Source organism: Saccostrea cucullata, unplaced genomic scaffold (assembly GCF_032062105.1).
Source record: "Saccostrea cucullata isolate Sc308-1 unplaced genomic scaffold, CSIRO_AGI_Scuc_v1 ctg214, whole genome shotgun sequence".
In the NCBI taxonomy this organism is placed as follows: Eukaryota; Metazoa; Mollusca; class Bivalvia; order Ostreida; family Ostreidae; genus Saccostrea; species Saccostrea cuccullata.
In genome coordinates, this window is record NW_026929583.1 from 297,501 (window position 1) to 312,181 (window position 14,681).

General features: G+C 32.9%; 3 protein-coding genes across 4 annotated transcripts in view; 1 reads left to right on the forward strand and 2 right to left on the reverse strand.

Annotated features, from left to right (window-relative positions):
* The window catches only part of LOC134281297 (uncharacterized), a 61,594-nt gene extending 55,662 nt beyond the window's left edge, over positions 1–5,932 (reverse strand). Inside the window, exon 1 of the mRNA XM_062763784.1 lies at positions 5,909–5,932. The gene's annotated coding sequence lies outside the window, so the exon portion shown is untranslated. The remainder of the gene's footprint in view (positions 1–5,908) is intronic.
* LOC134281295 (polypeptide N-acetylgalactosaminyltransferase-like) overlaps positions 1–13,648 on the forward strand; it is a 37,385-nt gene extending 23,737 nt beyond the window's left edge. The window contains exons 7-15 of one of the 2 annotated variants that reach the window (XM_062763782.1): positions 175–262; positions 6,780–6,883; positions 7,349–7,475; positions 7,633–7,725; positions 8,092–8,175; positions 8,661–8,787; positions 9,365–9,379; positions 11,008–11,127; positions 11,497–13,648. In XM_062763782.1, coding sequence (XP_062619766.1) covers positions 175–262; positions 6,780–6,883; positions 7,349–7,475; positions 7,633–7,725; positions 8,092–8,175; positions 8,661–8,787; positions 9,365–9,379; positions 11,008–11,127; positions 11,497–11,655 — 917 coding nt within the window. In that variant the 3' untranslated portion in view covers positions 11,656–13,648. The remainder of the gene's footprint in view (positions 1–174; positions 263–6,779; positions 6,884–7,348; positions 7,476–7,632; positions 7,726–8,091; positions 8,176–8,660; positions 8,788–9,364; positions 9,380–11,007; positions 11,128–11,496) is intronic. The other variant, XM_062763783.1, reaches the window with a different exon arrangement.
* On the reverse strand, positions 3,565–5,970 carry LOC134281298 (uncharacterized). The gene is made up of 2 exons (XM_062763785.1): positions 5,923–5,970; positions 3,565–5,400 (listed from the first exon to the last, which is right to left on the reverse strand). Exon 2 carries the CDS (start codon positions 5,385–5,387, stop codon positions 3,708–3,710), a length of 1,680 nt encoding a protein of 559 aa, XP_062619769.1. The 5' UTR covers positions 5,388–5,400; positions 5,923–5,970; the 3' UTR covers positions 3,565–3,707.
* Positions 13,649–14,681: the final 1,033 nt, after the last annotated feature.

Below are 14,681 nucleotides of genomic sequence, written 5' to 3' on the forward strand. Positions count from 1 at the left end.
ATATGCATTAATATAACATTTCTAGATAAAAGACCTTTATATATTGATAAACTTACTTGCATAGTAGAAAAAAATGTTGCTTATCACTTACATTTTAATGCTATTACCCATTATTGAATAAAGTCTAACTTTTAAAACTTGTTGATATAAAATTGTTGAGTTTCGATATTGTAGGATTTGATTGGAATCTGGTTTTTAAGTGGGATTACATGACTCCAGAGGAAAGAAACAAACGAGCAGGAAATCCAATTCAACCAATCAGGTATTGTTAATTCAGCCAATCGTGTGTGTTTGTGAATTCAGCCTGTCAGGTGTGTTTGTGATTGTATGTTTAACGTCCCTGTCAAGAATTTTTCACTTTTTAACCTCCAAAGTTAGCCTAAATTGCATTTTGTCCATTAAAGCACCAATTTTTGCGTATCTAGGTCAAATTCTTTTTTTGGGAATGATCTAGCAATTTTGGATAGAGGTATGTTTTTACATCTGATTTAATCTAGAGATTTTTTGTTTCCATTCAGAGGTTGCATATTCTGAAATATTTGCTAAACAGATTCATCATAAGAATATCTAGGATAAGCTTTGTTTTTGGTATGATCGAGTAACTTTGGACAGAGTTATTGAATTGGTCTATGGGAGAAAATTAGTGGGAGGTGAAATAATTCTCCCATACATGTATCTATTATCTGACTCTAATATAATCGTTTTGCAAAGAACTCCCAATATTTCGGGAAAGATAATTTATATATAATCCCTAAAACATAATTCTCTATTTTTAGGTCACCTGAGTAAACTCAGGTGACCTATTGCTATCTGTTTTCGTCCGTCGTCATGCGTCGTTCGTCGTGCATTAACATTTGAACATTTTCAGCTTCTTCTCTGAAACCACTGAACCAATTTCAACCAAATTTGGCATATAGCATTTATGGGTGAAGAGAACAAAAATTGTGAATTTCATGGTCCCTGTCCCCCTGGAGCCTGGGGGGTGGGGCCAAAACCACTAAAATTAGTTCAATCTTTAAAAATCTTCTTTACTCCTTGACAACAAGCAGTCAAATTGTTGATATGATTGTATTCAGCATTGAGTCCTCTACCAAAATTGTGAAATTCGTGGCCCTAGGGTCAGGGGTTTTAGTACTAGGGTGGTGCTGAATAAATATATATATAGTGAAAATGCATTATTCTTCTTTTCTGCTCCTGGGCATTAAATAAACTAACCAAGTGCCGAGTTGAATTGAAAATGACTGCCTCTTCCAACATTGTGAATTTCATGGTCCCAGGGTCAGGGGTTCTAGTGCTAGAGTGGGGCTATATAGATTATACAGTGGAAATGCATAAATAATTTGAAATTCTTCTTCTCTGTTCAGGGGCATTAAATAAATTACCGTATAAGTGGAAATTTTAGTGAGTCGCAAATTTAACGATTTCTTCTTAAAAACTGGTATTTTATTTTAGCGAGAAATAATTTTAGCAATTTTTAAAAGCTCACTTTAGAAACTATTACAAATAACACGCAATATATTTTTAGCGATATTCAAATTTAGCGATCTCAATTAACAGCTTTGCTATTAATGCCAAAAGAAAATCCTCGCTAAAATTTCTATTTATACGGTAATCAAGTCATAGTTATGTCGAATAAGGCTGCCTTTTACAAAATTGTGAATCTCATGGCCCTAGGGTCAGGGGTTCTAGTGGCAGGACAGGGCTATATAGATTATATATAGTGAAAATGCATAAATTTCTTGAAATTCTTCTTCTCTGTTTGTAGGCAATAAATAAACTAACCAAGTGCATAGTTATATTGAATAAGGCTGCCTCTTCCAACATTGTGAATTTCATGGCACCAGGGTCAGGGGTTCTAGTGCTAGGGCGGTGCTATATCTATAGATTATATAGTGAAAATGAATTATTTCTTTGAAAATCTTCTTCTCTGCTCCTGGGTATTAACATCTTCGCTAGCCAAGGGTTTCTGATACGCTACTCTCCTCATGAATCCTTGGCATACGGTGAAGTCAAAAGATGGGATTGTTTTCAGCACATGATCTCGAATTTATCAGGTATGCACAGATTGCGTCATCAACAGAAATAAAGACGCATGTTTAAAAAAGATTACATCAAAGTTTTTTCAAGAATAATTAAGAAGCAATAATTGAGTTATGTTTATTTATTATTTATAGTACAAATCTGAAGCTTCAATATAGATATATTTGGAAGATATTGGATGACACCAGAGCTATTCGTAGAATTGCACGTTATCTTATGGATCATTGTTTACTTGCGTTTTTCATTTCCGAGATTAAAGAGTCAAGAAGTATCCCGAACGCAAATATCGCCATTTACAAAAAACAATTGCTGATTGGTCGACCACGGGTGTATCAGAACTCATGAAAAAAACGCCCGAGTTCTATCAACACTGTATGCCAAGGAATTATGAGGAGAGTAGCGTATCAGAAACCCTTGGCTAGCGAAGATTGGGTATTAAATAAACTAAACAAGTACACAGTTATGTTGAATAAGAGTGCCTCTTCCAAAATTGTGAAATTCATGGCCCCTGGGTTGGGGGGTCTTGTGTTAAGGTGTGGCTCTATTGATTATTTAGTGAAAATGCATAAATTCTTTAAAAATCTTTTCTGCACCTGGGTATTAAACAAATGCACTTTGTACATAGTTATGAAGAGCAATGATGCATCTTTGAGATTTGTGAATTTCAGGGCCCCAGGGTCAGGCCTTCTTGTGTTAGGGTGAGGCTCTGATGTTTATATAGTGAAAATGCATGAATTCTTTGAAAATCTTTTCCTTTGCTCCTGGGTATTATGCGTATGATCTTATTACATGTTTATGACTTCTTCCAAAATGGTTAATTTCCGGGCCCCTGGGACAGAGGTACTTGGTACTTGCAGGGGGCAGGTGTACATAGTCTGAAAATAATTTAATGCTTTGAAATCTGCACTTTGGTATTAATCAACAACATGATGAAATAAAATTTATAAAATTTTCAAAATTTTGAAAGATGTGGCCCCAGGGTCAGTGGGATGGGGTGCACAACTGATAAAGTGGAAATGCATTTCTCTTTGTTATTACTCTGATCTGCCTCTGGGTATTAAGTAGCTGAAGTAAACAAGTGTATAGTTATGATATGGAATGGTGCTTCTTTCAAAATTTTGAATTTCATGGCCTCTTGTTTAAATACGAATCAAATTCAATTGTTGGAAAGTTGTTACATGATACTCAGGTGACCTATAAGGCCCATGGGCCTCTTGTTATAAAGAATATTTTATTCCAATTCTAATTGGGAGAGAAATAATATTTATATGGGAGCAAGAAATAGATATGATTATTCAAGCAGAATGCACAAATTAAAAAAAAATACAGCAAACAATATTAAATATCTATACATTTAAATCCTGACTCATAGTTCTTTTGTCCAATATGCAGAATTATGAGACCCACAAGTTGCTCAAGGGAGAAAACCCCAGAACAGCAACACATGTATAAATATAATTTGTCATGTATTAGTAATAATAATTGATAACTGAATGAGGTCATGCTTTAATACCAGTTTTATTCCTACAATAAAACAAGTACCGGGATAAAAAGGTATTTGTTAAAAATTGTCTCTACCTAACACTGATATGGAAATATGCATTGAATAATTAAGAAACGTAATTTTATCCGCCCTCCACTAACTTACATCATTACAGTGTTGGATTTCACTGCAGATATTTGATTTTCATCATTTGTATGTTTCCATACTGAGCAACAAACAGATTGTCATTTGTATCTGTACACAGTCCTTCAGGATTTTTCAGTCCACAGTCTATGTAATGGAGGAACTGTCCATCCTGGTCTATGATGTGGACACACTCATTTTTATCATCAGCTGTAAGGATGTGACTCTGACTGTCTGTTGTGATTCCTCGTGGATTGAATGGTTTGTTCTCTGGAGCAGGAGTATGTCCAGTGTATCTGAATCTCAGTTTCCCGGCCTGATTGACCACCACTACTGCTTTAGCTCCACTGTCAGACACACAGATATCCAGGTTCCTGTTCTCAGTTATGTATCTGTCATAAACACCAGATGAATAGAGAGGTTTACCTTTATCATCAAACTGAATGGTTTGTTTCTCTGTGGAGCCAGAGTAACGGACAACTTTTGTTTGTTTTTTATCATCACTGTCCATGATAACCAGGAGGTCACCAGAGGAGGTACTACAGACACCGCGAGAATTCCAGTTCTGTAGTCTGATCAATTCCTCTATCTTCTCATTCTTCACAATGTTCACAGTTCTATCATAATAATCGGTATAAACTAGATCTCCACTTTTTGTCACTGTTATGTCATATGGTATTTCACCTGACTTGGTTGTGATTGACTTGAGTACTGATCCCTGATTGATGCTGTAAAGTTCCATGGTGTTGTCATCTCCACTTGTCCAGATTTCTTCATCACTCAGACAGGCCACATTGTAAAGGTATACATACCCAGTGTCTATAGTGGTGACAGTCTCTGGTTCATCAAGCAGCTGTTTGACTGGAGGAGAGGATCCAGCTTCTGGTGATTTCTTCATTTTGTAGCCATGCTCATCTGAGTTCAGAGAGAGACTTGACAGGGTCCCAAAGAGTTCCATCAGTTGTTCTGGCTGATATTGAATTGGAGTAAAATGCGGTAAAGTTTTATAGACTTTAGCTGGAAGATTCGTGAATTCTTGTATGTTTGTATTGAACTCAAGAAAAAGGGAGATGTCATTTAATTCCAGTAGTTTAGAAGATGCTTGAATTTCATCAGAAATATCAGTTATTTTCTGATTTATTTCATCTTTGTGGGTCTTCAAAGCATCATAGTGTTTAGTTTTCATCTCATCAACTTCAGCTTTAAGTTTCTTGACAAGTTTGTCAATTTCTCTGTGCCAGTCCTCTCCGTGTTTTGTTATGGCTGTTGAGAGATCTCCATATTCCTTTTCTAACTGACTCATTCTGTTTTGTACATCAGAGGCAATGTTTTGGTAGGTGGGAAAAATATTCTGTTCTAGCTCTTCTATTTCTTTCTCAATTTCTTCTTTTCTAGCATTGTAAACATTTGTCATTTGAAGAATATTATGACCTGAATGGTTTCTAGATGCATTGCAGGTACTACATACTTGAATGTCACATTGATTACAGTACATTTCACATCGTTCTTTCTGGTGAAATTTACAGACAGGGTAGATCAGGGTGGATTTTCTGAACTGAAATCTAACAATTTCATGTTTTTTGGATTCATCAGATACCATGTGTACTCCCACACAGGCCTTACACAGGTTGACAAGACATGTATCACAGTGCATTTGTACCACAGCAGTCTCACACAGGTCACATCGCATCACATTCTGGGCACTGGTATGGGGGTCCATTGCTGGGCTTTACCTGAAATTTACAAATCCACCAACTTTATCAACTACATGTGAAGTGTTTTTAAAGCAATTTCTATTTGTCAAGAATTTCATTCACTTCTAAGAGGAAATTAGAAAGTACACCTTTTCATTTTAGAGTAAAGCTAACCTGAGTATTTTGTTAAATAATGGTGTGGTTAGTACCTCTATCCTGGGCCACAGGTTTGAACATGCAGCAGAATATTACATTTTCTGATCACCTAACCTCAAAATGAATACCTTAATTTATACTTGTTTTGATACCGATTCAGGTTGTTCACATGCTATCAGCTGCCTGGTGACATTCAATTTGAGTCTAGTTTGTACTACTTTTGGTTTAGTATATTGATACAGTAACAGAATTAAAATTTGACCTCCTTTAAAGACACATTTCACAAGGAGGATCAATTTAAAATTTTTAGAATAATCAATTAAAGATGTATTCAACTTTTCCTCTTACAGGCTTAGAAGATATTTTTTTCCAAACAATGATTAAAATATACCTGCTTTTTAAAACTGATCTCCCTGTGTAAGTTTACGGTCTGGACGCTATTTATAACTTTCTGGTTTACCTGTCTATTTATTTACCTGTTTGTCATGTGACCATGCATAGTTTCAGGATTTTTAAATCCCTGGCAAGAGTTGTCTTTCTTTGATTTTATAATTCACAGAATCTGGGAGATATTGATACAAGTTAATATTAAATAAATCTTAAAAATAGCAGTTTTTGTAGTGACTTGTTTGTAAACTTTACTTTTTATTGATCTTGCAAAAAATAAAATGTCTGTTGAGTGTGAAACAAGTTCAAAATTTCCCTCTGAAATAAGAATTTTTTTCACATATATATACATGATATATATATATATATATATATATATATATATATATATATATATATATATATATATATATATATATATATATATATATAACGAACAATAAAAATTGTCAAAACGCCCTGTCCCTTCCTCAGGACAAAGAAAAGAGTTAAAAAGTCATAAGAACAAAGGAAAAAGCGAAACAAAAACAACTAGCACTACTACTAAACTACTAAACACTATATATTTACATACTTAGTTACATATTGATTTGGAAATTTTTAAGAAATATAATTTTATAAATTTATAAATTTCCATCCGTGACCTTGTATCTACTTGATAGATCCGACATTTAGGATATACAGTGTTGTTGGTTTTTTTAGTGCTTTTATATATATATATATATATATATATATATATATATATATATAACTTTAATTACAAAACTACCTGAAATAATTAATTTATGACAATTTTTTTCCTCTGTAAATTTCTGTCAAACTCATTTCCCTCTGTAATTTTATAACAAACATTTTCCTCTGTGATTTTCTTGCAGGACTCCCATGATAGCTGGTGGTTTGTTCAGTATAGAGAAAAAGTGGTTTGAGGAGCTTGGAAAGTATGACAAGAATATGGATGTCTGGGGTGGTGAAAATCTAGGTAGGTATTTTATAGGAGCTTGTGATTAGGATATGCTCAAGGAATACTTGTTTAATTATAATCATGTAAGATCAAACCATAACAAAAAGAAAAAAATCCTATAGAAATATCTTGATTGAATGATGTGATAGGTGTCAGTGATTATTTATATACTGTATGTGTACTTAAGATAGCGGGCTTCATATTTTAGCGTCTTTTGCGTAGACAAAGATGCACTAATTCATGAATACCGCCAAGAATTCATTTATAAATAGAATATACAGCACGAACATGTGTAGCGCTAATTCATGGTTATGCCAACAACTCATATTCATTCATTGCGCTAAATTTTGAATACACTAAATCATGTACACGTACAGTATCTTATATACTAACAGTTGTGTATTTCAACAAATGAATGATGCTCAGGCTGAAACACTCATCCCACAGCTTTGGAAATCCAATATTTGATTTGTTTTTTTACAGAAATCTCATTCAGAGTTTGGCAGTGTCACGGATCTCTAGAAATCATCCCTTGTAGTCGAGTGGGTCATGTCTTCAGGAAACAACACCCCTACACATTCCCTGGGGGGAGCGGAAATGTTTTTGCACGGTAACGATAGAATTGCGTATTTAATAAACTTAGACACAATATACAGACCCTAGCTTTGCTTTTGTTTCAATATAAAATTGAGACATATAATTTTTAATATCATTTCCACGAACTGTTCAGTGCACTTGAACATTTGGTTGACCTCTGACCTTTGTAGGAACACTAGGAGAGCTGCCGAGGTGTGGATGGACAATTATAAGGAGTTCTATTATGCTGCTGTTCCCTCCGCTAAAATGGTCAACTTCGGAGAGTAAGTTTGTCCTCTCCATGTCATGTGGAAAAAAATTTCTATGTATTTACTGAATGTTGTCATTAATTTGATTTCTTTGAATGCATCCTTATTTATTTGGGAAGTCATTCCCCACATAATTATGTCAAGAAGAAGCGGATGAATAAATCACCCTACAAAAAGATTCAAAATGAAAACATACAGATATGCAATTAAACATGTAATATGTAAGGCAAATAATTTAGGGAATGTCACTCAGTGAAAAATTGCTATATGCAGCCCCATTGACTGCTGTGGCCCATGGGTATCTAGTTTGTTTCTGTAAAGTTTCACTGCATTGGTTTAAGTGTCTTGAAGTGGGTTAAGTTTTTGTTTTATATTTTGCAGTATCTCAGAGCGAGTTGAGCTCAGGAAAAAATTAAGTTGTAAACCCTTCAAATGGTTCCTAGAAAATGTTTACCCAGAACTCAAGTGAGTATACCACTAAAATGGCTCTAAAAATGTATAGAACCAAGACCATAAAAAGTTTTAATTTTGATTTAAGTTTAATACAGTAATAATATTAATGTTAAGTCTTATGTGTGGTGGATCACTGGAGTCGGCAGTTTTATCAATAAACCAATGTAAACATAACCTGTGAGCTTTGGAAGTGAAGCAACAGGAATGCAACACGTTTTTGGCCATTACTGCTCTGGCGCTTTATTTAATCAAAATAACAAACCTTGCAACTCAATTCATGTCAGTTGATGTGTCCCATCTCATTTCTGACCCTAAAAGCTATTTTTTTTTCTGTGGCATCATGATTTGATGTTGAACTGAGTTTGGATTTCCCTGCATTTAAACATAATATTCTCTACACAACCAAGAAATAGTTGTTAATACATGTACTGATTTCACATAGTCTTAATATAATTGTTAACACTAATATTAGTGGAATATTAATATTGATATTTTAGGGTGCCTGGCCACCAGGATCAGGCCTTTGGCAGCATTCAACAAGACAACAACTGTATGGACACACTGGGCAATTTTGCTGATGGGAACCTGGGAATATTTCCTTGTCACTTTGCGGGTGGAAATCAGGTAAATTAACAACATTGTGATTTTTGTCAGGGTACCCCATTTTTAAGTCACCTGCATCACTTGAATGACCCATTGCTATTTGATTTTGTCTGTAGTTTTATTTTGTCCTGTGAAATCCTTCAAAATTTTTAGCCTTTTCTTTTGAACCAAGCTATTTTCAACCAATTTGAGCATATATCACCATTATCATGAATGAGTTAAGTAAATTAAGGTGATTGTGACAAATGAGGGCAAAAAATGGATCTGCTTTATTAACTAAGATTTGTTACAGTGCACAGGAATCGTTTATTATTTTGCTTACCCTATTTTTCTTGCTTTTGGGGCAAAATAGCTTTATCTATTGGTTTACTTTGTTTTATAGATATTTTGATCTATAGATCCTTTACAGTGTTGTATTATATTTAGGTGACCGTTTAGGCCCTTTGGTTTCTTGTAAAACAATGAAATTGCATTTCACATGCAAGGTCTTTTTAAAAATAGCCCCCAAAAATTATATATGTATTTGTTAATTATTATCAATTTTAGCTTTAAATGATTTCCGATTTTAACAGCTCTGCCATTAATATATTTTGTATAGGTCAATGAAAATCAGGTAATGCTCAGGCTGCTTTTCTTGAAAGCCTTTATTAATTACACATTGGTTTGTTGTGGCTTTTGATTAACTGCTGCTAGTTCAATTCGCTGAGATGCTGAAAAGAATTACATTGTTCTTCTACAATTTAAAAATGCTGATCACATGGTTACTAAAGATAGAAATTTCTTTGAAATCTCTTCCAAACACTTTTCAATACTCCTCTTGCAGTTTTAATTGAATTTCAATAAGACTTGATATAGACAATGAAAACGATTTCTTGAAAGCCTTTATTAATTACACTTTGGAGACTTCTGAGTTTAACTGAAAAGAATTACATTGTTCTTCTACATTACCATTTCAAAATTTTCTAATCACACAAGACACATGATAATGATGGGTGTGACAAGTCAACAGGGGATGCTTCCTCCTCCTAGGCACCCGATCCCATATGTTGAATTCCCAGGGTCGTGTTTTATGTCCTAGCTGATTCATATATTTGTATTGTTTGTAATTTTTCTTAGATTATCACTGTTTCATATTTGTAAATTTTTAAAAACCCTTCTATCAAGAACAGCTGTTTAACTCTCATTTTGCCAGAAAGGCTTAGTCAGTTAAAATAATATTCAGTTTTCCCTGTGTTGTTTGGTTTCAGCTTTTGTTAAATCGTGTCTCCTTTGTAGCTGGTAGAGTAAAGCCACAAAAAAACTTTGACATTGATTAACAAAAGTACATAATCATCATACATGTATGTCAATTGACAATTCATGGCTGTCACTGAGCAGATTTTTCATAGGATTTGTATTCATGAAGCAACTCGCATCTCTGTCCTCTCTGCTAATTTCCTTGTGTTACCTTGGGCCTGCTAGTTTCTTGCTGTAAAATGCTCCAGAGCAACTTACTTTGCAATTCTGTACATGTAACTATATAACTATACTTGTGATGATGAATTATAAATTTATATTCCAGTTTTAAATCACCTGAATCAACTTGAGGCCCTATTGCAATCTGTTTCTGTCTTTATGTAAACCTTAAGATATCTTCGGCAATTGCATCCCATGTCATTATATGTATATATGTGGTATAGGTGAAGAGAAACAAACATGATCAATTTCGTGGTCCATGTAATGAAATTTTAAACCTATCTTCTTTGTAGCAATTAGTTCCAAATTGTTTTCAGTGATGAATCTTTTCAAATGTAAGGAAAAGTTCCAAAATTTCATTTGTATTTACATAAAGCAAGGTTGGAATTAGAAGAAATATTGAATGTTGAGAAATGTTGAAATGATGGCCAAGTAGCATACTCTGAAACATTTCTAATGTCTAGAATTCTCAAGATATTCAGATGACACATGAAGCCAGGCCCTGTGAATTTTTTTTTCTGCAGGGTCTTTTCTTTTAATCAACCTTCAGTTTGATAAAATATATTAAGTTGTTATGAAATAATTAAACTATAGGTCTATTTATTAGTTTATGTCAGATGTAAAATGAATGTATGCTGTGGATACTATAAAATATTTTTTATCATTACTTGTATATACAACATGTAAATTGATGACCAGCTTCCTACATATAACCTTTTTTTAAAGAAATAATTTGTAAGATTTTTTTTTAGAATTTAAGTGTAACTTACATGTTTTATTTTGTAGGAGTTTTCCCTGACAAAGGAGGGCTTTATACGCCACCTTGACCTTTGTGTGACCTTGACTGGCAGTATGCCAGGGACTGTTGTCAAACTGTTTCAATGTCAGGAGGGCAACACTTTACAGGTAAAATTGACTGATCTAATTACTAAGTAGATAAATTAATTATTGATATTTTTGTCAGTTACTGTATTCTGTGATCAGTAGTGTTATGTAAGAATGAAGATGTTCACAGAAATTGCTATATTTCATCATTTCTAAGATTACCCCAGTAATTGATATTCTTGTTTTTGGGATATTGCATTCAATGCTGAAAAATATTTTCAAATTATCCCAAATGATTTACATGTATATGTTTTGAGGTAACTTATTTTTTGCATTTTTTTAAATTGATAAGTGAAATTGCTATGGTAAAGCTATAATTTCAAAATAAAATTTCCATTTACATGGTATATAAAAATGAACTTCTTTGTATGGTTGTTTGAATTTTTTCAGATCTGGGAGAGAATTAACAGTGATACAATGTTAAAAAGTCATAATTATGACCTGTGTATAGATAGTCAGGAGGTGCAGATGAAGGGACTGATTGTAAACGCTTGTCAGCCGGGGTCAACATCACAAAAGTGGAGCTTTGCCATCAGCAAAGGGGGATAACTCTCTCCAATCAAAAGGCATTAACTCCTTGGTTCTGTCAAAAAAGGGGAATAACTCTAGTCATCCATCTCTTCACCTCAGCTGACAATCAAAGATTGTAAAAGAAAACCATTATTTTATGGTTTTATTTATTTTACACCTTCGTTTGTAATAAGAAGATTGTTAAGTTAGAGTGATTGTCTTTGTGATTTTGAATTGTTAAAGTTTACATATTTTGATTTTTTTTTGGTGTACTTAAGATAATTTATGACAATTTTAAGATTTGTTTTAGGTTGAATGTGGTTTGACTTAAAGTCATCTTTTGTGTGATGAAAATGTGTTATAAAGAATTATCATTCCAGTTAAATTGCTAAAGGTTGTAAAATGTTGTAATGCATGCATGCTGACACTAATATTGACCATGCATGGCACCATATTGAATGTTTTTGTGATAGGTTTATTACTTTAGACATACAGCTTTATCATCATCATCAAACCTTTATCTGATCTATTAAGAGATCAAACCATTAGTATATAAAAGTCATTGAATTCCATTTTTTCTGCAAATGTGTACTGGGTTATATTAGCATCTGATCTTGTAGAGCTATTTTTAGCATTCATTGACCTTCATTAATTTTATTATGCATGCTTTAAATAATTGTTTAAAGTAAGTTATCACATAATTTTACTCTTAATTAAGAGATTTTCTCTAGTGCAAATAGTCAATGTATGGATATTTTTTGTCTGATTACAAGTACACTGTACTTGGTAAGTTCTTTGTTTCTGAGAGAATTTATTGGTCCTAATGACCTACATGTATTTATCATATACAGTGTATATAATACATCTGAAAATTTTTGTAATGCATCAATCATTTCAGACTATACATGCAGTAATTATATTACAGCAAGTAATAATATTCACAAAAAATATCTAGATTGTATAAAATTGAATTTGGAAACTTATTTTGGCATTGCATGGATTTTTTTTCAAATGATTTTTTTGCCAATTTCTACTTGCCCGAGAATAAATTATATACTATTATTCATTTTAATGAAATAATGTCAGTGGTAAAGTTTGTTTTGCATTCTTGTGCATTTTTATTGCATGGATATAGTGTGGGGACTGTTGAATTCTCTCGAGTGCTTTAAGTAATGTGATAGTTTTAATTATGTTTATGAACTTTGTTTACCATGACAAACAAACAAAACACCGCCCCCAACACCTACAATGTGTGCCAAATTCTACATCAAATTTGACTCTTTGTTTTTAGAAGGGGAAATTCAGACCAAAAACAGGACAGTTGTTATCTTTTTTTGAGGAGCTCTCCTGTGCCCCTTCACATAAAAGTCCATAATTCAGCAAACCTCAGCCGATTTTGTCACCTTCATACAAATTGTCTGAGGTGTGTCAATGGATGATGCCATATCAGGGACCTGGATTATAACTCCACATCTCTTAACTACCCACCAGTCTTCCACAGATGTTTTATCCCCAAGACAAGGAGTCCAATAATGGCTTTAACTTATCTCAAGTAATGTCAATAGTACAGTACATCAAAATATCTGGTTCTCCCAGTCTTTTTATTTAGTGTGGAATAGAAAAGAAGAATTAAAGGCTTTTCTGCCTATTAATTTTTTTGGATTTTTCCCCCTAATTTTTTTTCTACCTGCATGGAATTTTACAAAATTTAAATGTAAGTTGTTTTTAAATGCATGCAAGAATTTCCTTCTCAAATTCTGTTATCATGATTTAATAATAAATTACTTTAATTAACAGGAAAGTTCTTACATTTTCCATAATGCCTAAAGGTTTTACTATGGAAACGTGCCCCTAAGTTAAAGTTCATAAATTTGGTATATTATGTTTTACTTAGTTATGCAATCTTGCTACAACCAAGCTGCTTCAGTAATTCTATAAGCTTCCATTCATTTATGTTTATGTAGTTTATATTTAGTTTTTAAATTTAATCTTTGTTAGTTGTTATAATGTGATTTTATGTGATAAATTTTTGATTTGCAATTATTTATAGTAATTATACATTAAATAGATGATTTTGAGATCTAACGTATTTTTGAATACTAGTATATGAGTCTAAAATGTACACAAGTTTTTGTGAATGAATTAACAGATATATCTGGTATATCTATATATGCCCAGCCAGGCTGGACAAAATATGTTTGTCAAAATATTAATTCTGTATAATAATGGTTATATTAAGACCATAATCATAAACCCAACCTAAGGCAAATGTGAAGAAAATGTATCAACCCAGCCCCAGACAACTAAAAATTTCTTAACTATCTCTAATTTTATTTTGATTTGTAACACTAGGTATACATGCCTATATTTATTTAATTTTATTTTTACGGAGAATTTTTCATTTTTATTGGGAAAAAATATGACATGTACTTTTGTTTGCTTAAATGAATTTAAAGCTAGTATGTTAACATGATATAAATTCTGTTATTTCCTCATTTGTTAATTTATAATCAAATAATGAATCATGAACCATGGCTTTATCTAGAATATATGTTACTGGAAATTATGTTATAATTATGCAATGATCTCTATGATTAAGATACAATCTTGTGTAGCGGTAACGGTTCCACATTTCTTTATTTTAGGGAAAGCAGTTTACTGTTGATAATAAAGCTCGGCTTTCAACCTCTGTGTTATTTTTTTCCATGTCTGTCCAGACAAATTGATTCTTGAAAAGATGATGCAAAGAGCTAAACATATTTTCTAACCACTCCCCTCCACTTTCTTTTGAATGACGAAATTTCAGTTAATTGTCCACTGTCATTTAGAAATTTCACTCTCTTCTTTTGTTGTGCCTTTGTATGTGTTCTGGGCAAAAAATTGGAAAAAAGTATATTACTATAAAAGTTCCCATCACCAAAAGATGACTTGTAGAACTGGTTCACTGGTTCTCAAGATTTGAAACAATAATGGACAGACATAAACTTTAATCAGATAACCTTACTTGAGCTTTAGCTGCCAGAAGAACTCAATAAGAGATGTAACTCGATCAGTTCAGATTTTTA

What these genes read in the sequence shown, in the direction of transcription:
- LOC134281298 (XM_062763785.1), bottom strand. Translation starts at nt 5,387, where the DNA reads ATGGACCCCCATACCAGTGCCCAGAATGTGATGCGATGTGACCTGTGT.